This window comes from Parasteatoda tepidariorum, chromosome 9, assembly GCF_043381705.1.
Source record: "Parasteatoda tepidariorum isolate YZ-2023 chromosome 9, CAS_Ptep_4.0, whole genome shotgun sequence".
Taxonomy (NCBI): domain Eukaryota; kingdom Metazoa; phylum Arthropoda; class Arachnida; order Araneae; family Theridiidae; genus Parasteatoda; species Parasteatoda tepidariorum.
Window position 1 is genome coordinate 36617046 of NC_092212.1, and position 26776 is coordinate 36643821.

Below are 26776 nucleotides of genomic sequence, written 5' to 3' on the forward strand. Positions count from 1 at the left end.
ACTCGTGTCGGGTTGCTCTCACCACAAAATTTCGGGTTACGCCACCGGGTTCAGAATTCATATCGAAATATCAATATTTTTAATAATAACATATTTTGATAAACAAAACAATCTATATCTTCTCTCTGCAAAATAAATACAAATAAACACTTTTTCTATCTGATTTTTCTTTTTTGAAGGATATAAAATAAAATAAAAACTCCATTTTAAGGAGCGCTACGCTCAAATGGGTTAAAACTGAGGTCTATATTTAAGGTAAAGAAAAAACAATAAAAATTTTCTTGCTATGCTTTAAAACAATTGATGCACTTCGATAACATCATGATTTTAAAACAATTTGATCTAATACTATCTAATATTTTCATTTACCTGCAAATACTAATGTTTGATGAAGCACATTGTTTCTTCTAGTTATTAATGATTACACATTGGAAAGTTTGGTGATGCGTAAGTATTAGAATACTTACTGATGCGTGAGTGTTAGAGTCAAATTTGCTTGAATGAATTAGATAAACAATTTATTAATGAACTGTAAATTAAATTTTTTTTTCTTGCAGCTTTTTTATGGATTCTGAGCTGTTTTGAAAATTTTTGAGAAAAAAAATAATCATGTTATTACGGAGAATATTTTGTGCGTACCACTGTTTGTTTTACTGTGTTGCATTTTTTTTTCTTTTTTTGCTATACGCAGTAACATTTTACTTAAAAGGCACAAAAGGCAGTCCTAAGAATCATGTTCGAAAAATCATCTGAAACAAAAAGAAGAAAAAAAACGAATTATTACAAAGGAGAGAAAATTTTTATCTCATTATTGCGATCAGCAATCACTGGCTATCTTTAGACATATCGGTCTTTTGACAAACGTTACCACAGTATTTCTAGCCATGAATTGCAAAAACTGCATCAAGATATGTTTGTTCTCTTATTGTAGTCATCCAATGGGCTGGATTAGTTTTCAATTCCAGCGGACGTGCGTTTCTTAAGATTTCCCAAAATTCTTTTCTTTATTCAATATTCATATTCATATTAAAAACACAAGGCAGTAATTATAAATAAGTTAATCATGAAAATACTTAAAATTAATATTATGTAAAAACATTAAAAATGCAGGCTGGTGAAAAAAGGAAGAAGAAAAAGCTAAGTCTGCAAAACAATCAACTCCAAGAAATTCCAAAATTATCGTCTACTTTTATCCTTATTTGATCTTGTTCTGATGCCTTTTTATTAATGCTTATGTCAGCTTAATTTTTTTGACTTTTACAAATCTTTATTTGGGATTATGGTGAAGTTGATCAAGTCTAGAGTTTCTTCAACTGTGGAGCAACCCCAAACTGAGAAAATTTCTAGCAACCCCAATCGGAGTTGTCAGAAATTTTCGCATTTTCTTTACTTATTCTAATTATTTTATAATTACCAAATATTTTTATATAGTGTATCTGAAAATAAATAAAGATATTTGTGTGAAAAGAAATTTTTCTCTTTAAATACCACTCAATCATAACTGTGTCAATCAAATCTGAAGTATATTGAATAATTGGGTAAAATATAGCCTACGTCACAGGTTGTGTTGTTCCTACTAAATTTAACCCATGAACAGCATTTTCTGCGAGCCTAACTTCAAGCCACAAATAAACAAACGAAGTGTTCGATCGTTTAAATAGCTGCTCGCCAGATTTTATTGCATTATAAAGAAAAGTTATTGAAACTAAATACAACTAAATAAACAACAACAACTAAAACAAATAACAACAACTACTAATAACAATAACTAAATAAAAAACAACTAAATTCCATTCGTTTAGCATTGCGTCATATGTTGCTCCTACTAAATCGAAGTAGTTGTATTTTTTTTCATATTATACCCAATTGCGTAAATCTTCGTAGTATTTGCATTATCATTAAATTGCCTGGGGTAATACAGTGATAAGCCACACTTTTTCCAAAGGTGATATTTTTGTACCAATTTTTTCCCTTGTTTTGTTTCACGATGAGTACTTTTCAAGCATCCAGAATTTTTACTAAACAACAGTATAAACTTCTCTTTGTTAGGTAAAAATCTTAGTTTTTCTTCCAAACAAGCTCTGAACAATTTGAAAATGTGGATTATTATTATATTACCCAAAGACCTTAAACTGAACTAAAATTAACTTTAGATACCACTTTCGTTCGGAAAAACCACAGCGACATGTTTACAGATATTTATACTTCATACCTTACTAATTTATTATTTTTTGTGGCATGCATACCTTCAAACCATTACGAAAACGATATATACTAATTAAAATTCTTTATTTGTTTTACATACACACGCATATAAGCAATGTTAGCTTATTAATTTTTTTAAAATTATTGTTCTTCTTTAAGAATTGAATTTTTTAATAATTTTTTAATCGCAAATTTTTAACTGGAAATTTTTGGTATGCTTTGTTAAATCTGAAAGCCAATTTCATCTTATTTCTAATTGAAAAATGTGAAGATAGAGTCTGTTAGGAATTTGAAAAAGACCTCTGAATTTTAAAATTAGTGTAGCGAATATACTAGATTACCGCATTTAGCGTTTTTTTTTTATTTATTGTTTCGATAAGAATTAGGCCATATCATCAAGTTTTTTCATTCTTTAATATCATGCAACCTTTAAGTTTTAAATAGAAGACAGTTTTCAATCCTTTTTAATTTTTTGATTGTAATAAAGAATGCCAAAAACTGCTCATTCAACTTTCATAATACTAGAGTTTTCATTGTTGAATAAATAATGTTCTCAATGTTTATTCTAGAAAGAATTTAAAATTGATGCCAAAATGAATAGCTTTTCATCTCAAAATCGTCTGCGCTTAGGGAAAAAAAGTAATAAGACAATTAAGCAGCGTTATGTTCAAACATCGGTTGGCAAACGAACTCACGGAAATTTTAAACGCTCGAGTGCAGTTAGGGTTAAGGTTCGTTTACTTTATTAGCGCGCATGAAGCGCTTTTAAGAAGATTTTCTTACAGTAAAAAAGTCATTTGTTAGATTCAACCAATTGTGACGATATTCACTTAAGAATGAGAACGGAATCGCCCATCGTGCAGCCATCTTTTTCGATGTAATTTCCTCAACGTGACCATTTTTCGAGCAGACGATTCTTTAAGTAGTGCAAAAATAAAAAGACGAAGGATGTCAATGTCTACGTTTGACTTGAAGAAACCCAAATCCTTTATTCATTAGGTCAACTGATACCTGGATCGCTTCTCTAAAACATTCGATAAGCGAAAGTTTGGGAGAGAGTTTTAGCTGAAAGATATGGATCTCTGAGAATAACAATGTTACCAAAGTGTGCCTTACCTGGCTTAGCGGTTATTACGTTTCATTTCATCTTGGTGGCATTTGCAGAACAAAGTAAGATAATTTTAATTTTTTGTGCTTATTCTGTCGTCCGAATCTGGCTCTCGGTGATAAATTTAAAGTATATTTTAAGATTCTTACTTTATTTAATAAATTTGCTAAATTCAACTTTAAATTTTTGTACAGCTTACAACTTTGCGGGTACAATCCTCTTAATAGAAATGTCGCATCTTCGATATCAAGTCACACTTTACTTAGCACGCGTATTATGGAAATGTACTAAAATATAAAGAGTGGTAACTCATTTATCTAGTTCTTATAGAGCTTATTTTGTAGGGACAACATATTTGCATAGCTCTCAACTTGTACGTCCATTGAAAAATAATTTTCTTAGTGATAGCAATGTCGGCGTTTCAGCCTCTTGAAGTTTAAAGTTAAAAAAAAAAAATTAAATAACTACGACAAATTAATAATTTGAAGGAAAAAATATGCAGATAAGATCTAATTGTGGGCTTATTATTCTTATAGATGCCTTAATAGTTTTGTTTTTAGAAAATTCTCCCAAACTTAATTGTTGGCTTACTACCGCCTTATAAAATCCTTTTCAACAACCGTACAAGTTAGCCGGTATGCATTTCTGTCCACAAAGATGTTAATTTGCTGTGTCTTGTGCGAAAAGTTTTCTTAGCGTGAGAGTTTATATTTGAAATTGTGATTTAAAAGATTCAATTTAGAATGATTTTGCCTATAAATAATTAAAACTCATATATAAAACGCTGCTTCGTAACCCGGGAAACAAAGATAGATAACGACAATTACATATTTTTTGATGAGACGTTTAAAACATTCTCAAAATTAGCAGAATTATCCATTTTTCTACTTTTTGAAATATTTCGCCCTGTGAGCTGCAGTTTGCATTCCTGCTTTTCAATTTCATTAAACGAAAGTTCCCAAACACTATTCATGTAAAGGCGCTTTTCACATTTGTACATAAACATGCACTTTTATTCCTTTGACAAGAAATAGATCAATTAATGTTTTGAAAAAGGATTAACAATTGTTTCAATTTTAAATCATCTAGTAAAGTGAATTAATTTATTATCGATTTATTATATGTGTTAGTAATAATGAATTAATTGGATACTTATACGTTATCCCAAAAATTGTTAAAAAGCAAACTGAACTTATAAACCACTTTCTTATTTTTTCTCAAGAACTGTACGATCTCTATTGAATTATTTCGATATTGAGAGCTGCAAGCGGCCCCAAGCTCGCAGTTTCAGGATCAGGATCGATAGTGAGAAGTTCAAGAGATAAAATTTTTTTGACAATAATACATTATAAAGGTTGAACATCTGTCTGTTTTTTCACATGGTAGTAAATTCAATTAAAAGACTTTTGTAGACGCTGTGACACTTTTTGCAAACTCGCGCCGTGTCTTTGCGTTGAACCTCATCTCCGACCTCGTTGTCGAAGCTGAATCGCTATTCAACCTGGTATTTTTTTAACTTATGGTAGTCACAGACTAGATGGTAGTCATTGGGTGTTATGCTCGGATTTTAGGGGGTGTGTGGTATTGTACCAGTGAAACTGTTGCAGGAGAGCGACGGTCTAAGAAGTGACGAAATTAAATATGAGGTTCAAAGCAATAATACGGCGGGGAGCTATTGGGCTATAGTTTTACAAAAAATGATTGGGGGTCTACAAAATACATTAATTGGTGATTATGTAAAAAAAAAATTAAACCTTCAAAATGGGCCGGGATAGCTGGTTGAAAGGGCACTGGGCCCATGTCGAAGAGGTCGTAGGTTCGATACCCGCAATCTGAAGACTCCCCGTGAAGCAAATGGTTACTGATGCACGTTAAATCTGTCGAGTCCCAAAGTCAAATCATACATCTGGGAGTTTCCTTGTCTTCTGGATTAGTTCAAAATTACAAAGCTACGGTGCTGAAAATTAGTTGTAAACCTAAAATTGGGAGAGCTATTCAACGACGGTTATAAAAAAAAAACTTAAAAATGTTACAATAATTTTTAAAAAAATAAGCAGATTATCGGTTTATGAATACGAAAAGAGAAACACAACATATATTAATTTAAACCTATATATTAGCCCTTTGCAATCGAAAGGTGCCTCCTAGGCACCCCTGTCACCCATAAACTACCCGCAACTCTAAACGTTAAAACTTTTACGTTTTAATGCTAAGAGACACAGTTTTATTTAGTGGACTCTAGATATTATATAGTAGATGTGTAAATAATGAGTTAGTAAACTTTTGTGGTTGCTTCCGTTTATTTAACCTTTAAAAGGACCTCGTCAACGAAGGGCTAAATGTTAGAATTATAAACAATTAGGCTTTGCATTTCTAATAAAAATTTCATTAAAAATTTTATTTGCTATAAAAATTGCAGCTTTAATTAACTATCACTGGAAAAAATTTTACGCGTAAATCTGAAATGATAGAGGACGATAGCAATAATTCAGGCAGAGAGCTATTTAAAGTTTCAGCTCCTTTACGCAATCTCACCACATATAATGCGTCATTTTCTACCCAATAACTTTTTTTTTTTGAAAGCTTAAAAAATTCTGAATATAAGTACAAATATTTAGAGCAATATCTTTAATTTTAAAGAAGTTACGTAAAGTTCTGAGCAAACGGATGTAACAAAGAACGCGGCTTAATTTATGCAAAACACTCAATGCATTATGTTTTTAGCAACGTTGATAATAAACTTCCTTTTTTTTTAGTTGATAATAGAATAAATCTATTAGCAATAAACTTAGTAAAAACAATTGTAAGTTGAAAATTCTTACGTTTAATTCTCTTAATCTACCCAACATTTAATACTGCTGCATTTTTTTTACTGCTTATAACAATTCATTTCGGCCGGGATAGCCTGGTTGGTAGGGCGTAGGGCCGATGTCCAAGAGATTGTGAGTTCCCGAAAACTATCTTTGTATTAAATGGTGACTGATGTACGTTAAAGTTGTCGGGTCATAAAGTCCTCTATGCTCCCATAAGAAATCATACTTATGGGGGTACTGAGTTGGAGATTGATCATTCTCTGGTTTAGGTCAAAATTACGCTCTGTGGATGAATTAATGGATGTATAAATGCTTCCGCCATATAAACGGGATGAGACTTATGTGTGTGGTAAGTTTATATCTTGGCCATTGATGGCGCCTACGGAAGAGCACCCACATTGCTTTTGGCATGCGATAACAACCATCCAAGTTTAGACAGCAATTGTTTTGATTACGCAAACACTAAATATTTTAACGAAAATTGTTAAGACTTTACATATTTATTCAAGTTATTTTTATATAGAGGGGATTCAAAATCGTTAGTAATCAATTTTATTAAACAAAGACAGAAATATCAACAAATGCATTTTATTCAAAACTCTCTTCAAAATAAAAAGTCAACTTTAAAAATAAAAAAAAATCAGTTTGTCGCTTCAAAAAGAAAAAGAAAATTTCATTCAGCGAAACAAGAAATTTGGCAGTTCAGCAATTGCCAATATTGCATTGAAATTGCATTGAATGGTATTGCAATATTGCATTTACAATTAATAGCTAAGAGCTCTGACATTTTTAATGAGTGATCCAAATAATATGATAAATCTACGGCTATTTGAATTAAGGTAACTAAATAGTCCTAAATGAATTTTTTGATTATTATGTAATTTTAACGTTTCTTAATTCGACTATTTTAGTTGTTAATTATTATGTTGCATTCAAATAAGTAAGCCCATATAATACTTAGCCACAAAAAGTGTTCTATGCATAAAAAACATCTAAATAAAAAAAAGTTTCATTTCATATATTTATAGCAAGTTCAACCAATTACTTCACCTTTAATTAAAAGCACAATATTTTGTCTTTAGATAAAAACAAGCAAACTTATATAAATAATAAAGTATGGTATGCAGAACTCTCTTATTTTTACAAAATAAATCCTAATAATAAAAAACTTGACTTACCACTAGTTTTTTCCTGCAAAAGAAATCACCGTTTTAAACAGATAAGCAAAATTTGGTAGATATTTGGTTCAAACGGTTGCCTTAATATAAATACTAACTGAATAAGCATTCTCCGTACTGTGTGAGAGAGATTAATCTTAGATTAAACTACCACTAAATCAGAACTGAATAACATTTTGAAATTCTGCACAAATTTGAGACCTATACTCTAACACAATTAATAAAGCTAAAATAATTTCACTTTTTGTTTGTTCCTGACGGCGAATCTATTTAACGATTAACTGTATTGAATATCTTTTGGAATATTGTACTCATGATTGTCGAAATTTACCACAATTAAGTGATTTTTTCTGGAACTTACTCCTTTCAAAAGCCCGTAAAACCCCTTTTATCTCTTCCTAATTATCTAAATTAATACTGCAAAGTATTTACACAGTTTCAATAGGTACCAAATAAACCAAGTACTAATTCTACCTGCATTAGTATGTTTGGTACCATGATACCAAAGTGCCTGTTACAGAAATTAATAAAGCACCATTGACGTCAATAATAGCATGGCGATTTTTATGTTCCTCTTGAATGAATTAGTGCCATTTCTTCATTAATTTTACTTTTTAGTACATAGCTTCAGTACCACTTACTAAAATTAACTAAGCATGATTGGTGTCATGTATGGAGACTTTTTTTAACTTTTCTCCTAAACGAATTAGCTCCATTTCTTCATTAATTTCGATATTGAGTAGATAGTTTTTTTTTTTATTTCAATTATAGTGCCTACTACCGAAATTAATTAAGCGTCACTCATAAATTTTTACTTTTCTCATAAATTAATTATTGCCTGTTTCTTCATTAATTATGCTTTTTAGAGCATAGTTTATTATTTTATTTCAGTTAGTACTTGTTACCAATATTAATTAAGCATCCTATACATCAATAATAGTATGACGATTTACTACACTTCTCTTAATGATTCAGTATAATTTCTCTATTAATTGTTCTCTTCAGTTCATAGCTTTTTTTTTAATTAAAATTAGTCCACTTTACTAAAATTAATCAAGCATTATTGGCCTTAATAATAGTTTGACGATTTTTTTCTGTTCTACTAAACAATTTAGAACTATTTTTTCTTTTTAGTAATTTTGCTTCCTGAATACCATTCATTTTAAACTATTTATTTTTATAGAAATACGCTTAAATAATTATAATATCGATATTTATATATATAATAAACACGTCGTTTTATATTACTTAAGGAATACTAATTTGGTGACATAGTCCGCCTAGTTACCACGTTCATATTAATCATTGAGTTTATCTGACAATAATCAAATATCTATGAATGAAAAATAATTAAAAATCTATGAACGGACAACAAAATCATTTTTTTTTAATACTGAGAGCTATAAGCAAGCAAACATCATTGGCTCTATCTTTTAAATTATATAAATTAACAAAGATTCGGGCAAATCCATGAATAAAATTATTTACTAAAAAATTTCTTTGTTAATTTGTATAATTTTTCCCCGTGCAAATCCATTTCGGTCAAATCCGTGGCTAAAATTATGTGCAAAATAGGCAATTCATGTTTATTTCTCCTTTCTATTTTCTATTTTTTCTTCTTAAATAAATATTTATTTTCTAAAACTATTTACTGTCAACTTCTTTAAATTATCCAGTATAATATTACCTTGCGCACATCCATTTTCGGGCCCATCCTTGGTGACTAACAAATCAAACGCACTTCAGTAATGCAGTAAGAACGCACTTTAGTACAAAACTCCTCTAGTTGCGCTTTTAGCTCAATTTGAGCTTTTATTTTCATTTTTTGAAATCTGGCAATCTTGTTACGAATATATTTTAAATCATTCTTGAACAATTTCCCGTTCATGTAAGTTCATTTGAATTCGCTACTCGCTTTATATATTTCTTTTCATGTTTTATTCTGTTTTTTCTTTATATTTTATTTTATGTTTTTACATTATATTTTTACTTATTGTGTTCTATTTTATTTGGTGTTATTTTTTTGTAAATTTTTTGAGTGCTCCTCACACTATTGTATAAATATATTTTGCTTCGGCTATATTGATACAATATTAGAAAGCACTCTTTTTTGCGGATATAATCGTGTGAGATGATGAAGAGATTATATCTCTTATTTTCCGGATTTTTCTAAGAAATTTTAAAATTTTTTGTCTTTTTTTCGGATTTTTTTTTGCGGTTTTTTTTTTCATTGTTCTGTATTTTTCCCTTGNTCTTCTTCTCTTTCCCTCTGGTGTTTGGACAAAAAATTTTAAGAAGGATTTTCATCGCCCTTTTTATCGCGTATGCAAGAAGCCAAAACACTCAAATCATCCTTGTTTCGATATCTTAGCATTTTTCTTTTTTAGAATTTTAACAATTTGCATTTTTATGTGTTGTAGGTTTTGAAATACTAAATGATTTTTCACTGCTAGCACCAGAGACACCATCAGGTAATTAAAATTTTAGTATAATGCTAATTTAAAGTAACAAAAAGTTAAAGTGCATAGATAACATTTTCTTGCCAGATGAACATATTTAAACTATAACAGAGATGTCAACTCACTCCGCTACTTGGAAAAGATTTCTCTTGTGGCAGCAAAATTTATATTTTAATGTATGATTTTTCAGTCTAATGAGATTTTTGAACGGATCTTCAATCAAATCGGCAATCGGTTTCTCTCGTTCTCTAAGTTACAGTTTTTATGCAATTTAATAATATATTCCTCACCAGAATTTTTTAAGTTTCCTAAATGTCCCCACTTCTCTGCTACCTAGGGAGTGGAATGAAGAAGGCGATACAATATTTCAGTTTGTGATGCGATACGTTAAGGTCACATGTTCTTTGTCTTAAGTGTTATTTACAAAGGAGCTGACAAGTTTTTTTGTATCTGTGCAAACCTATTCCTTCTTTATAAACTTGCAGATTCAGGCAAAAAAAAATAGTCTGAAATAGACTGACTTTGATAAACATCTGTAGCTTTCGGAGCATAACTAATTTCAGATTTGAAATCCCAACACCCAAATTAAGTATAAGTAATTTTATAAATGCCACAAGAAATTCATATCCCAGTGCTTAGAAACATTGATCAAAAATTATTTTGCCCGAGTAAAGTACAATAATTCAAAAGTTTAAATAAGACGCCACTTTAATCTTTCTCTCTCGTGGCGAGCCATTTTATATTTTATTTTATTTTATAACCGTCGTTGAACTGCCGACCCAATTTTTGGGTTTACGACCACTAATGTTCAACTCCGTAGCCTTGTAATTTTGAACCTAATCCAGAAGACAAGGGAACTCCTGCATCAAATATTGGGAGAAATTTGCCTTCGTGGAGGACTTTTTGATGGAACTAACCCGCATTTGCGTTACATGGAGAGGGAGACCACAAGAACCTTCCATGGTTAACCTGACGGCAAGGATGCCGTCAGGTTAACCATGGACTCTAACCCATGATCCGTCTACCACTGAGGATATCTCACATCAGCACTGTGGTCTGTGCAAGCCGGATGCGGAATTCGTATCGACCAGCCATCACAGGGATAGAACCACGGTTCACCTCAAAGGAAGGCGAACGTTCTATCCCCTGAGCAATCGCGACTCTTTGGCGAGCCATTGTAAACACTAGCAAAAGTAAATAAATTTCTATTAGTTTTAGTTTTTGAAACTTTACTTACCATTTTTATAAAATCTTATGGTTATCAAAGGTTTCTTCTTCACTCAAACTGGCACTCTTTAGTAAATAGCATGCAATTTTCATGTCTGTTGCTAGTTGCAACAGTTTTTCTTGACCGTTTAGCAAAATACTACGCGTTTTGCAAAATGTTGTATAGCGTTGTAGAAAATTAAAAGCAAGATCTGACAGATTTTTTTGGTAATTTTGTCAATATTTTCAAAGCACTCTCCGCGCGAGCGATGGAACAAAGTGGCCTTTTATATTTTTTTCCAATGCCCACCTGAGGAATGACCTAGATCATACAGGCATCTGAAGGGCAGATTTGTTGGCCACTCTTTCAGGGGGACCACATTAGGTGGGCCAACGTTGCTCCCACAGTAAGGACGAATAGTACTGAGAAGTAAGGAACATCCATGCCTTGCCCGGGATTCGAACCCAGAACCTTTCTGATGCAAGGGCAGTTCCCTATCCCTTTGCAATGACTTACATGTTGTGTCGAAAATAATTTTAAATCAAATTTACAAAAAGAAGAATATACATTAAAGTGTAAACATGGCTACCACTAAAAGAAACTTTTCCAAACGGCGTTGACAGTTGGCAGCCATGGTAGGTAATGCGCCTTTTGGAAAAGCCTCCACATAGACCGCTAACCTTAAAGTTCTACCACAAATATAAAAAGAAACATGATGGCTGGGATTACTGTCGTTGCTAGTTGTTTTAGTTTATCAGCAAAATGAAATTAATGAATTTGAATTGTTTTTATTTATTTCGCTGCAAAAAAACAGAAATTCAATTTTAAAAAAATCTGTGCTAATAATACATTAAACAAAGAAATACAATCAGAATGAATGTAGTTAATTAAATTGCAAAAAAAATCATCAAAATCCTTATGCAATGTATTCTATGATTAAACCCTTAATTGTTTTGGAAGAAAAACTGATTTTAAAATGAAGTAGAATATTTCTATGATTCTAAAGAAGCTGTTATTTCAAATTTTTGGATATAAATTTCATTGGTACTAAATTTTCGTAACACTAACTTTGAAACTTAAAATTAATTTTCAGGTTTCCCAAAGGTTTACCAAATTGTTTAGATAATTTTCATTTTAGTATCAGTTTGTTTGCTTATGCCATGAAAAGTTCGAAACATTGGTTGGCGATAAATGCTATTTGGCGAAAAGATGGTAGTGAATTCATGGAATGAAATATATAATTTTCATACCTGTTAACTTTACTGAAAAGTTTTATTCTAGCGGTCGGGTAACGATAATGCAATTCAGATTATTGTGAGCTCAATCAACGCCTCCTGTAACTGAAAGCCTCCACACGGTTTTTCATAGGTAGTCCGATCAGACCACTGTAAAGTATATTCACTTACTGAACGAGTCCTTTAATACAGAATATAGTTAAAATAAGAAAGTGGTAGAAAATATATGACTAAAAATTTATTTTATTTATGAATATTACTGGTTTGCCTTATTCACTTGTCAACCACTACAGATTCAATTCTCAAATATATAAAATAAATTTCTCTGAATTACTTTTATAAAAGGTTTTGGGTTCATGCGCACAACTGGTACACTTTTTAAACAGTCTGCACGGACTTCTTATGAAAGACCGTGTGGAGGCTCAATATAGTTGTTGAGCTTTAGACAATTTAAAAGCAGTTTTGGTAAACAAGCTGGCTTAATATATGTTTAAATTATCGAAATCTACTAGTAGTCAAAATCATTTTAAATTATATTTATTCAAGCAAGAATAAAGTGTGAATAAATAAATTTGACCCACACATATATCAAACGATAAATTCTTCTGGAAAATTCGGAAAAGTAGGCAAGCATGCATTTTCAACTGTGCATTTTTCAAACACACATTTTTCAGACATGCATTTTAAGTAATTCCGATTAATTTAAACACGCGTTTTAATATATAATCTGTTTTTTAAAACACGCATTTCAAGGTAAGTATGTCTATGTTCTTAAACGCGCATTTTCAGAAACATCAAAAATGAAAAGTTAATCAACTAGATTTATGCTTTTGTGATATAAATATTTCCATTTCTTTGATTTAGATTTAGATTGAAATGTAAAGTCAAATCTGCTTGGGGAAAAAATTATTATTTCGAAGTATTTTATGATTTGAATATTTTTATAAACATTTTCTCAATATTAATCTCTTACTTTTAATTAAAAATAAAGCTTGAAAGGTTAAAGTGATATAAGTAAGTATCCAGTACTAGTCCGTAACTTGCGCAAAGGCTAATTTTAACGTTTTTCTCGAAAGAAATGTTAAACATAAAACTTTCCCTATAATTAACATTAAGGAAAAGCAACCTTCTGAGATATTCCGAAAACTAGTCATGCAAACCAAAAGCAATAATCGCTTACAAACTACAATCACTTTGAGGATTTTACCGAAGGTGATAACAAATGCAGCAGAAACAAACCTTCATGGTCTATTGATTTATGAGTGTGAAAATAAGAACAGAAGTATTAAAGCAATAAGTTGGGTTGATTTCTTTTAAACAAACACAGAAATCCGACATTGATTAATATTCTCGAATTCGTTGGAAAACTGCTGAAGCTTAAAGCCTTTTTTATTGGCAATCATTTTAAAATGGAATTACAGCATAAAGGAATTAAAGTTCTCAACCAACATTTAAAAAAATACATTGAATACCAGTATAATATGTATCAGAACGAAAGTTCGTTACCCTGCGATGTCAGAGGCTGTAAATTTTTTCCTGTGATATTAAGTTGAAACCGACATTTTTAACACAAAAGCTTCGATAAAGCTTTTGTCAAGTTTGAAGAACATTCCCGATTACAAACCTTCCAACTTTAACTCTTTTCAAAAAACTTTTCTCGGCAGAAGAAAATGCCATTTCAATTGAGATTTTGAGCTGGAGATTTTTTTTTTAAAATTAAAATCTTACGGCGAATGAACTAAACTGTATAAAACATCTGGGCATTTGGACTAACTGTATGTGCAGCCTAGTTATAGCAGGTGTTAAAATNCTGGTGTACGTTAAAGTTGTCGGGTCATAAAGTCCTCTATGCTCCCATAAGAAATCATACTTATGGGGGTACTGAGTTGGAGATTGATCATTCTCTGGTTTAGGTCAAAATTACGCTCTGTGGATGAATTAATGGATGTATAAATGCTTCCGCCATATAAACGGGATGAGACTTATGTGTGTGGTAAGTTTATATCTTGGCCATTGATGGCGCCTACGGAAGAGCACCCACATTGCTTTTGGCATGCGATAACAACCATCCAAGTTTAGACAGCAATTGTTTTGATTACGCAAACACTAAATATTTTAACGAAAATTGTTAAGACTTTACATATTTATTCAAGTTATTTTTATATAGAGGGGATTCAAAATCGTTAGTAATCAATTTTATTAAACAAAGACAGAAATATCAACAAATGCATTTTATTCAAAACTCTCTTCAAAATAAAAAGTCAACTTTAAAAATAAAAAAAAATCAGTTTGTCGCTTCAAAAAGAAAAAGAAAATTTCATTCAGCGAAACAAGAAATTTGGCAGTTCAGCAATTGCCAATATTGCATTGAAATTGCATTGAATGGTATTGCAATATTGCATTTACAATTAATAGCTAAGAGCTCTGACATTTTTAATGAGTGATCCAAATAATATGATAAATCTACGGCTATTTGAATTAAGGTAACTAAATAGTCCTAAATGAATTTTTTGATTATTATGTAATTTTAACGTTTCTTAATTCGACTATTTTAGTTGTTAATTATTATGTTACATTCAAATAAGCAAGCCCATATAATGCCTAGCCACAAAAAGTGTTCTATGCATAAAAAACATCTAAATAAAAAAAAATTTACTTCATATTTATTCATACCAAGCTTAACCTACCACTTCAACTTTAAAAAAGGCACAATATTTTGACTTTAGATAAAAACAAGGAAAATTATATAAATAATAAAGTACGGTAGGCAGAACTCTCTTATTTTTACAAAATAAATCCTAATAATAAAAAACTTAATTTACCACTATTTTTTTCCTATAAAAGAAAATAGCATTTTAGAAAGATAAGCAGAATTTGTTAAATAATTGGTTCAAATGGTTGCCTTAATTTAAATACTAGCTGAATAAGTATTCTCCGTACGGTTTGAGAGAGACTAATCTTGAATCAAACTACTAGTAAATCAGTACTTAAAAGTATTTCGAAATTCTGCACAAAATTGAGACATATAATAACACAATTAATAAAGCTAAAATAATTTCATTTTTTTTTTGTTCTTGACGGTGAATCTACGTTATTAGCATAAGCAAGCTCGTTTTTACTAATTCATATATTAAAAATAACGATTAACTGTATTGAGTATCTTTTAGAATATTGTACTCGTGATTGTCAAAATTTACCACAATTAAGTGATTTTTTCTGGAACTTACTCCTTTCACATAGATGTCAACCTGCTCCGGACAGCAAATATATATTTTAAAGTGGTAGTTTATTAATTGTGATTCTTGGTTTAATAAATTCAATTTACACTTTATAGTATTTATGTCATGCTATACCTTTTTTAAAAAAAAGCAAAAGTAGTCAAATATTTGCAAAATTTACTATAGTTACTTAACGTTTTTTTTTTAAAACTACTTTGGCGTGTCCGGGACAACGCCTCCTATAACTGAAAGCCTCCACACGGTTTTTTATAGGTAGTCCGATCAGACCATTGTGAAAGATATCCATTTTCCGAACGAGTTACTTAATACAAAATCTAGTTAAAATAAGAAAGTGGTAGCTATGACTAAAAATTTGTTTTATTTTTGAATATTATTGGTTTGCCTTATTCATTTGTCAACCACTAGATTCAATTCTCAAATATATATGATGAATTTCTCTCAATTAATTTTTTAAAAGGTTTTGGGTTCATGCGCACAACTGATTCACTTTTTAAATAGTCTGCGCGGACTACTTATAAAAATCCGTGTGGAGGCTTTTTGATGTAGGAGGTGATGGTCCGGAGCAGATGGCATCTCTGCTTTCAAAAACCCGTAAAACCCCTCCATCCTAATTATCTAAATTAATATTGCAAAGTATTAACACAGTTTTAATTGGTACCAAATCGAGTACTAATTCTACCTACATTAGTATGTTTGGTACCATAATACCAAAAGTGCCTATTACAGAAATTAATAAAGCACTATTAGCGTTAATAATAGCATGGCGATTTTTATGTTCCTCTTGAATGAATTAGTGTTGTTGCTCCATTAATTTTATTTCTTATTACATAGCTTAAAGTTTTACTTTAATCAGTATCAATTACTAAAATTAATTAAGCATGATTGGTGTCAAAAATAGTATGGAGACTTTTTTTAGTTTTTCACCTAAACGAATTAGCCCCATTTCTTCATTAATTTTGATATTGAGTAGATAATTTTTTTTATTTTTTATTTCAGTTATAGTGCCTACTACCGAAATTAATTAAGCGTCATTTGCGTCAAAAATAGTATGGCAAATTTTTGCTTTTCTCATAAATTAATTATTGTCACTTCTTCATTAATTATGCTTTTTAAAGCATAGTGTATTACTTTATTTCAGTTAGTACTTGTTACCAAAATTAACCAAGCATTCTGTACATCAATAATAGTATGGCGATTTACTACACTTCTCTTAATATATATATTTACTTCTCCTAATACACACACACACACACACACACACACATATATATATATAGATATATATATATCTTCTCTGCACAACAGCCAGTTACCGTATAAGGCTGTCTCAGTCAGTCTACCCCATCTAGATCTGTTCAATGCTATATTTCTCCACGTGTTAACTCTCAAGTCCTTTAATCACTTCTCTTCTTTATCTAATCATCTTCTTTTAGCTCTTCCTCTTCTTCTCTTTCCCTCTGGTGTTTGGACAAAAAATTTTAAGAAGGATTTTCATCGCCCTTTTTATCGCGTATGCAAGAAGCCAAAACACTCAAATCATCCTTGTTTCGATATCTTAGCATTTTTCTTTTTTAGAATTTTAACAATTTGCATTTTTATGTGTTGCAGGTTTTGAAATACTAAATGATTTTTCGCTGCTAGCACCAGAGACACCATCAGGTAATTAAAATTTTAGTATAATGCTCATTTAAGGAAACAAAAAGTGAAAGGGCATAGATAACATTTTCTTGCCAGATGAACATATTTAAACTATTACAGGGACGTCAACTGACATCTCTTCTCGGAAAAGATTTTTCTTGTGGTAGCGAAATTTATATTTTAATGTATGATTTCTCAGTCTAATGAGATTTTTGAATGGATCTTCAATCAAATCGGCAATCGGTTTCTCTCGTTCTCTAAGTTACAGTTTTTATGCAATTTAATAATATATTCCTCACCAGAATTTTTTAAGTTTCCTAAATGTCCCCACTTCTCTGCTACCTAGGGAGTGGTAGGAAGAAGGCGATACAACATTTCAGTTTGTGATGCGATACGTTAAGGTCATATGTGCTTTGTCTTAAGTGTTATTTACAAAGGAGCAGGCAAGTTTTTATGTAACTGTGCAAACCTATTCGTTCTTTATAAACTTGCAGATTCGGGCAAAAAAATAGACTGAATTAAAACTGAAATTTTGATAAACATCTGTAGTTTTCGGAGCATAACTAATTTCAGATTTGTAATCCCCACACCCAAATTAAGTATAAGAAATTTTATAAATGCAACAAGAAATTCGTACCCCTGTGTAATTGGTTTAGAAACATTGATCAAAAATTATTTTACCCGAGTCTATGTACAATAATTCAAAAGTTTAAATAAGACGCCACTTTGATCTTTCTCTCTCGTGGCGAGCCATTTTATATTTAACGTCATTTTATAACCGTCGTTGAACTGCCGACCCAATTTTTGGGTTTACGACTACTAATGTTTACCGTAGGCTACGACTACTAATGTTTACCAAAATTACAAGGCTACTCCGTAGCCTTGCGATTTTGAACCTAATCCAGAAGACAAGGGAACTCCTAGATCAAATATTGGGAGAAATTCGCCTTCGTGGAGGACTTTTCGACGGAACTAACCCGCATTTGCGTTACATGGCATAACCTGACGGCATCGTTTTCGTCAGGTTAACCATGGACTCTAACCCATGATCCGTCTACCACTGAGGATATCTCACGTCAGCACTGTGGTCTGTGCAAGCCGGATGCGGAATTCGTATCGACCAGCCATCACAGGGATCGAACCCCGGTTCACCTCATTGGAAGGTGAACGTTCTATCCCCTGAGCAATCGCGACTCTGTGGCGAGCCATTGTAAACACTAGCAAAAGAAAATAAATTTCTATTAGTTTTTGAAACTTTATTTACCATTTTTATAAAATCTTATGTAGAAAGCTCGGCGGCTAGCATCCCTGCAATAAGATGGTTCGCATAGTGATTAAAAAGTAAATAAAATAAACAAAATATTTAAAATAGTTTTTAAGGCCCTTTTTCAAAGGCTTCGTCTTCACTCAAAACGGCACTCTTTAGCAGATAGCATGCAATTTTCATATCTGTTACTAGTTGTAACAATTTTTCTTGACCGTTTAGCAGGTCAACCAAATACTACACGTTTTGAAAAATATTTTATAGCATGGTGGAAAATTAAAAACAAGATCTGACAGAATTTTTGGTAATTTTGCATATATTTTCAAAGCACTCTCCGAGCGAGATATGGAACAAAGTGGAGTTTCATATAAACTTTTGAATAATTTACATGTAGTATGTGCAGAAAATAATTTTAAATCAAATTTACGAAAAGAATAATACTACTTAAAGTGTAAACTTGGCTACCACTAAAGGAAACTTTTCCAAAGAGCGTTGATAGTTGGCAGCCATGGCTTTAGGTAATGCACAGCCACCACATAGACCGCTAATCTTAAAGTTCTACCACAAATATAAATAGAAACACGATGGCTGGGATAACTGTCGTTCGTAGTTGTTTTAGTTTATCAGCAAAATGAAATGTTTTAATTTAAATTGTTTTTATTTATTTCGCTGCAAAAAAACAGAAATTCAATTTAAAAAAAATCTGTGCCATCATTAAGCAAAGAAATACAACCAGAATGAATGTAGTTAATTAAATTGCAAAAAAAAAAAAAATTTCATCAAAATCCTTGTGCAACGTATTCTAGGATTAAATCCTTAATTTTTTGGAAAAAAACTGATTTTGAAATTAAGTAGAATATTTCTGATTCTAAAGTAGCTGTTATTTCAAATTTTTGGATATAAATTTCATTGGAACTAAATTTTCTTAACACTAACTTTGAAACTTAAATGTTAATTTTCAGGTCTCCCAAAGGTTTATCAAATTGTTTAGATAATTTTCATTATAGTATCAATTTGTTTGCTTATGCCATACCCTCCAACTTATGAAGATTTTGAAAATAATTCTTTCTAGTGGTAGCGAACCAAAGTAGAAATTTTTAAAGCAAATGGATCTCTCATAAAACTTTTATCAGAACTTAAGAATCTAGCCATATGGTCTGCACTCTTATAAGTAATAGTGGACAAGTTACGCTAAAATTAATTTTTTTTAATTATTAAGACGTTAATTTTGCTACCGTCTGAAAAGAAGATTTCTGAAACTACGGAAATTCCGTAGCAGTTGGAGGGTATGGCTTATGCCATGAAGAGTTCGAAACATTGGTTGGCGATAAATTCTATTTGGCGAAAAGATGGTAGCGAATTAATGGAATGAAAAATATACTATTTCATACCTGTTAACTTTTCTAAAAAGATTTATTCCAGTTTTAGGGAAATCAGGCTTTACTGATAGTCTATTGCGAAATCTACTGGTAGTCAAAATCATTTTAAATTATATTTATTCAAGCAAGAATAAAGTGTGAATAAATAAATTTGACCCACACATATATCAAACGATAAATTCTTCTGGAAAATTCGGAAAAGTAGGCAAGCATGCATTTTCAACTGTGCATTTTTCAAACACACATTTTTCAGACATGCATTTTAAGTAATTCCGATTAATTTAAACACGCGTTTTAATATATAATCTGTTTTTTAAAACACGCATTTCAAGGTAAGTATGTCTATGTTCTTAAACGCGCATTTTCAGAAACATCAAAAATGAAAAGTTAATCAACTAGATTTATGCTTTTGTGATATAAATATTTCCATTTCTTTGATTTAGATTTAGATTGAAATGTAAAGTCAAATCTGCTTGGGGAAAAAATTATTATTTCGAAGTATTTTATGATTTGAATATTTTTATAAACATTTTCTCAATATTAATCTCTTACTTTTAATTAAAAATAAAGCTTGAAAGGTTAAAGTGATATAAGTAAGTATCCAGTACTAGTCCGTAACTTGCGCAAAGGCTAATTTTAACGTTTTTCTCGAAAGAAATGTTAAACATAAAACTTTCCCTATAATTAACATTAAGGAAAAGCAACCTTCTGAGATATTCCGAAAACTAGTCATGCAAACCAAAAGCAATAATCGCTTACAAACTACAATCACTTTGAGGATTTTACCGAAGGTGATAACAAATGCAGCAGAAACAAACCTTCATGGTCTATTGATTTATGAGTGTGAAAATAAGAACAGAAGTATTAAAGCAATAAGTTGGGTTGATTTCTTTTAAACAAACACAGAAATCCGACATTGATTAATATTCTCGAATTCGTTGGAAAACTGCTGAAGCTTAAAGCCTTTTTTATTGGCAATCATTTTAAAATGGAATTACAGCATAAAGGAATTAAAGTTCTCAACCAACATTTAAAAAAATACATTGAATACCAGTATAATATGTATCAGAACGAAAGTTCGTTACCCTGCGATGTCAGAGGCTGTAAATTTTTTCCTGTGATATTAAGTTGAAACCGACATTTTTAACACAAAAGCTTCGATAAAGCTTTTGTCAAGTTTGAAGAACATTCCCGATTACAAACCTTCCAACTTTAACTCTTTTCAAAAAACTTTTCTCGGCAGAAGAAAATGCCATTTCAATTGAGATTTTGAGCTGGAGATTTTTTTTTTAAAATTAAAATCTTACGGCGAATGAACTAAACTGTATAAAACATCTGGGCATTTGGACTAACTGTATGTGCAGCCTAGTTATAGCAGGTGTTAAAATTTGGCAAACATTAACTTTTTTCAAAGCTATAGGGGTTGGACAAAATTACAGAAACACTTCGATACTAACTCTATGTAAACAATATTTCTTTTATAAACAAATGTTTCGGAAGGTTTTGCACAGTAAAACTGTTAGAACGATTTGAAAAATCATGCTTGAAGCTTTTAGAAATTGTCTTCTTTTTAACCATCCAAAGTTTTCACCGACCGCAATGAGCGTGTAAAGTTAAAAGCTTATTTCCTGATTCAATATCACTATAATTAAAAAGCATTCTTATATAAATATTTCTGTATATATTCTATTGCAGTAGAAAATTGCTGATATTAAAAAAGAAGTAATAGACTTCCAGCGCTTAGTTTGGCTGCTCCAAATTTTGCATGGGTGAAAATGACACCATAATACTTCAAAATTGCTGATATTAAAACTAAAAAAGATGTAATTGACTTCCAATGCTCATTTTGGCAGATCCAAATTTTGTATGGGTGAAAATGACACCATAATACTTCAAAATTACTGATATTAAAACTAAAAAAGATGTAGTTGACTTCCAATGCTAATTTTGATAGCTCCTAATTTTTTGCATGAATGAAAATGATACCATAACAGTTCAAAATTGCTCATATTAAAACTAAAAAGGATGTAATTGACTTCCAACGCTTATTTCGGTAGCTCCAAACTTTGCATGAGTGAAAATTATGCCATAACAGTTTGGTGATATTAAAACTAAAAAAGAAGTAGTTGACTTCCAACGCTCATTTTGGCAGATCCAAATTTGTATGGGTGAAAATAATACCATAACAGTTCGAAATTGCTGATATTAAAACTAAAGAAGAAGTAAACTGACTTCCAACGCTCATTTTGTCAGATCCAAATTTTGTAAGAGTGAAAATGGCACAATTTCTAAAAAAATTCAAGCATGATCTTTCGAACTGTGCAAACTGTTTTGTCATATATTTTGTCTCAAGACAGTTGCTCGTTAAAGAAAGATTCTTTACATAGAGTTGGAATAGAAGTGTTTCCATAATTTTGCACATGCCATGTATGTTCACGCTGTATAAATCTTAATTAATAAATGTTATTGAATGTACAGAAAAGAACATACTAAAGTGATTCTTAGTAACTTTTTATTTATATTTTCAGAATCCGTTCCATCATTCAAAACTAAGGAAGTGACATCTACAAGTACTAGAGAAATTTACGATCAAATATCACCATCTCGAGAATCCACGACTCCTNTATTAAAACTAAAAAAGAAGTAGTTGATATCCAATGCTCATTTTGGCAGATCCAAATTTTGCATGAGTGAAAAGGATACCATAACAGTTCAAAATTGCTGATATTGAAACTAAAGATCTCTTTTTGGTCGATCCAAATTTTGTAAGGGCGAAAATAACACCATTTCTAAAAAAATTCAAGCATGATCTTTCGAACTTTTCAAACTGTTTAGTCATATATTTTGTCTCAAAACAGTTGCACGTTAAAGAAAGATTCTTTACATAGAGTTGGAATAGAAGTGTTTCCATACTTTTGCACATGCCATGTATGTTCACGTTGTATAAAACTTAATAAATATATTTGAATGAACAAAAAAGAACATACAAAAGTGATTTTTAACATTTATTTATTTATTTATTTATTTTTTCAGAATCCGTTCCATCATTCAAAACTAAGGAAGTGACATCCACAAGTACTAGAGAAATTTACGATCAAATATCACCATCTCGAGAATCCACGACTCCTATGTCACGAATCCTGAAAACAATGGATACTTTTCATTCAACAGACAACGCATCATCTACTTTAGCAACAGCACTTTATGCGCCACCTACATACAATAGTGACAATTATGCTCAACATTATTTATAAGAAAAAGCGATTTCACTTCCTTCAAACTTTTAAAATTCATACACATTTTGTTTCTAATAATATTATTAACAAAACAACATTGGTTTTACTATTTGATTATTGGTTTTATAAATGTGATGTAAAATAATGTAGGTAAATAGACACCGAGTAAATAAGTCTAACATATACATAAAATAACTGGTTTTTAACACTGGGGAAAAAATTTGTTTTGTTTTCTGTTGCATGAGATATTTTTAACACATTTTAGATATTTTCTCATTGCTGATATCAAATCTGCAATTGGTTTCTCTGTGCAAGATACAGTTTTTATACAATTTAATACTAAAGTTCGAACCAGGATTTTTTAAAACTCACTCGACTGCCTACTTTTTCTCCACACTTCTCTGTTACGTAGGGCCTGGTAGAAAGAAGGCAAGAATACATTTCTCTTTATGGTGCGATAAATTAATATCACGTGTTGTTTGTTTGTTTTTTTTTTGTCTTAAGTGCTATTTTCAAAAGAACAGACAAGTGCATACCTGCCAACTTTTAATCCTTTCAATGGTTTTCCCCAGTGGGAGAAAATTCGAACTTAAATTACAATTCTAGGCAGAAACATATGCTGACTTTAGATAAAGCTTATCTGGATAAACACGGGTGTATTTTATATCAATATATATGTTTAAATTTTTTTAAAATAGTGGTGGTCAAAAAAATTATAAATTAAGTTTATAAATGCAAGGAATATATAGAAAACATACATTTTACTACCACTTTAAATATAGAAATAAAATTTTACGCCAAATGCGCAAAAGTTGGCAGGTATGCAAGTGTTTATGCTTATAAACCTATATGTTCTTTCTAAACTTGTACATTTAGATCAAAAAAAATAATAATAAACTAACTAAAATTGCAATTCCAGATATACAGATTTGAAATTCTCACATCCGAATCCGGTAAGATCAAGTATTTGTAGAAATGCAATATTTTTTTTTTCTTTTTGTGTATTTTTTTAATTGAGGACTTTACGAAATTACAAAAGAAATCTGCAAAAATAATTAAATTTCATTATTGAACTATTAAAGTAGCCACAAGGAAATTTTTTCATAAAATTCGTAAATGGCAACTATCTATTTCATAGACACGCACAAAAAAATACTTCTTTCAAATTATTCATAAAAATAATGGTATACCGTAAATCGAGATTAAGTTGTTGTCTTAGCTAATTTAGCCATTTTCTATGTCAAGCAAGTACTTGAAACAGATTCATGATCCTTCTATTGTTTCATTCATGAAAAGGCAAAAGCGCCAAACATTTTAATTTATCAACTAGACAATGTTTTTCCAGTTTGAGCGTAGTATGTCACACTTTTGTTTTTAAGTTTAGCTCATTTTTAAAAATTTTAAAATTTGGAAAGAAAAAAATATTGCACAAACACTGGAATTTGAGAGAATTTTTTCTTTTAGCTTTTTAGAAAAGAACCAAGGTGCATGATTGTTTCCAATATAAAAACTCTTTATTTTGATCAAAACTACATAAAATATTAAAACTAATTTGCTTCTGAGTAGAACCAGATTGTTTTCGCTTTAATATTTCAGCATAAAAAAATATCAGTTTTATCTTACAATTTCAGAGGAATAGTATAGAATTAATTGTAAACATTAAAAAAATTAAAATTTATTGTGCTTTGATAAGATATGTAAAATCAGTGTATTAGCTGTTGTTTTCGTATACAATTGTATATATATACCTAATATAATACCTAAACAACTTAATTATTTGTTTCTTTTCTTCTGAAAATATTTTTTTTTTAAATTTAGCAGTAACAAATTATATAAAATTGGGAAATGATTGTTTTTGATAGAATATGCATACGATTCACATTTGACTTATTTTTAGAAGAAAGTGTACAATACACGTTTGAAACTGAACACCTGATTATTCGAAACTGGACTAAATAGAAAAGCAAAATCCTTCGCATTTTGTGTCATTGATGCTCACTTGTATATATCTTTGAATTTCATCATAATGTATGTATATATTTTATTTGCAACATTAAAACTTATTTTAAACTAAAGGAGTAAAATCCCTTTTAAATTCCAACACAAAGAACATACACCGAAGAGCCATTACATTATGACCACTCTCCATGTTGGCTCGCCCAGGTTTTCAAGATTTCTCACCCAGAAACAATGTTTTCATGTGGCACATTAGGACCCATAATCCTCATAGAACAATCCATGACGTCTGTAAGCTTCTTGAACATAGTTGCAGACCAGGTTCACCCATTCATGGCAACAGTTTTTCCTGCTGGGGATGATGTTTACCAACAGGATAATGCACCATGTCATAAGGGTCGAATCGTCATGGATTGGTTCGAGGAACATTCCAGTGACTTTTAATTCATGTCCTGACCCCCAAATTCACCTGACCTTAATCCAATAGAGCATTTGTGGTCCTACTTGCAAAACCGAATTTGTGCTGCCACGCTACCCTCTCGCAATGTAAGGGAATTGCAGGACCAGTTGGTGAGCGCTTGGTACCAGATACCTCAGACTACCTATCAGCACCTTGTGGAATCAATGCCACGGTGGCTGCTAGCAGTTTTGAGGGCTAAAGGTGGTCCTACTTGCTATTAGCAGTGTGGTCATAATGTAATATCTCTTCGGTGTATATACAAATAGTAATAGCATGTTGAAAATAATTATTAAAAAAATAAAAATTCGGTTCATTTACACACAGGAAGGTTACGAGTAAGTAAGTTTTGAATTGAGTTACAATAAGTATCTCTATTCAAGCCAATTTAAAGTATACCAAATCAAACAATAACATGAGTAAAGTACAAATGAAAGTATTTAAATTGACGCAATGTCTTATGCAATGTCCGCAATTTTCTTTGATTTAGTCTTAAAATATGTTTGTTTTTTTTTTGGTTGAAAAAACTCATCAGACTGAAAAAAATTATTTTATGAATTTCATTTAAATGAAATATTTTAAAACTCCATAACTAATTTTCAATTAATAATAAATAAATTATGCATTTTAATTTCAGTAATCTGAACATATTTTGGAATATTTCTCGCTGTTTATCTATAAATCTTGATACAAAAGCGACAAGACATAGGTGCTATATTACTGTGCAGATATTTACAACCTCTCTCCAATAGCATTACCCATAATTTTTCATCATAATTAAAATTTTCGACCAAAGGGGATAAAAACAATCACATTACTACAAAGACAATTGCTTTTCGAATGCAACAAAAATGAATGAAAAATTAAAAGGTGGACGTAACAATAAAAATAAATGATAAAATTAGTCCAAACGTTGCTTAAAAAAACGAAAGATTGGTCTCAAGACATTAAAGTAAAAACTCTAATTTAGTTTTAACTTTTTTTTTTTAGATTAGCGCATTTTTTGCATGCAGTTAATATCAAAATCGAACATAAAATAATCTACAAATATCAGCAATCAAAACAAATGAAGAGCCCGAATTCTATTGATCTACAAACTGACGAACATGGGAATTTATATCGTCATGGGAATATCAATAAGCATGTTCCCGAGGCAACGCACAAATATCTATGACTGGCTAATATTAGAAACCTAACAGTTTAGTTATCTTAATGCCAGTTTGAAACACATTCTTCTTATTTTTATATCCTAGTTGTCATTTTTAAGCTTTCTGGTAAGTATACATTTTTAAGCAATTTTTTGTGCATGATCAATCGTTTTGTTTAAAACATAGTGGCGGGATAAAGTTTATTTGTGTTTGAAGCAACTTTACTCATTATCCATTTTTCTGCTAATTATCTT

The 26776-nt window shown here is 30.7% G+C and overlaps 1 protein-coding gene across 3 annotated transcripts; it reads left to right on the plus strand.

Moving 5' to 3' along the window:
• Positions 1–2879: 2879 nt before the first annotated feature.
• Positions 2880–25036, plus strand: LOC107449065 (uncharacterized). Of its 3 annotated transcripts, none has more exons than XR_006225039.2 (3): positions 2880–3375; positions 9725–9775; positions 22254–22350. XR_006225039.2 is itself a non-coding variant. In XM_016064486.3 (3 exons), exons 1-3 carry the CDS (start codon positions 3300–3302, stop codon positions 22977–22979), a joined length of 348 nt encoding a protein of 115 aa, XP_015919972.1. In that variant the 5' UTR covers positions 2889–3299; the 3' UTR covers positions 22980–25036. The 3 variants fall into 3 exon arrangements, 1 of the variants encoding a protein (XP_015919972.1); XR_006225040.2 differs by lacking the exon at positions 9725–9775 and adding an exon at positions 17053–17103 and having other exon boundaries at positions 2881–3375; XM_016064486.3 differs by lacking the exons at positions 9725–9775; positions 22254–22350 and adding exons at positions 17053–17103; positions 22759–25036 and having other exon boundaries at positions 2889–3375.
• The last annotated feature ends 1740 nt before the right edge of the window (positions 25037–26776 follow it).

Bases quoted from the DNA above. Each gene is read 5' to 3' on its own strand.
- LOC107449065 (XM_016064486.3), top strand. From the start codon at position 3,300: ATGTTACCAAAGTGTGCCTTACCTGGCTTAGCGGTTATTACGTTTCAT. The intron at 3,376-17,052 runs GTAAGATAATTT...TATGTGTTGCAG, and splicing joins GGTGGCATTTGCAGAACAAA to GTTTTGAAATACTAAATGAT. The intron at 17,104-22,758 runs GTAATTAAAATT...TTATTTTTTCAG, and splicing joins AGCACCAGAGACACCATCAG to AATCCGTTCCATCATTCAAA.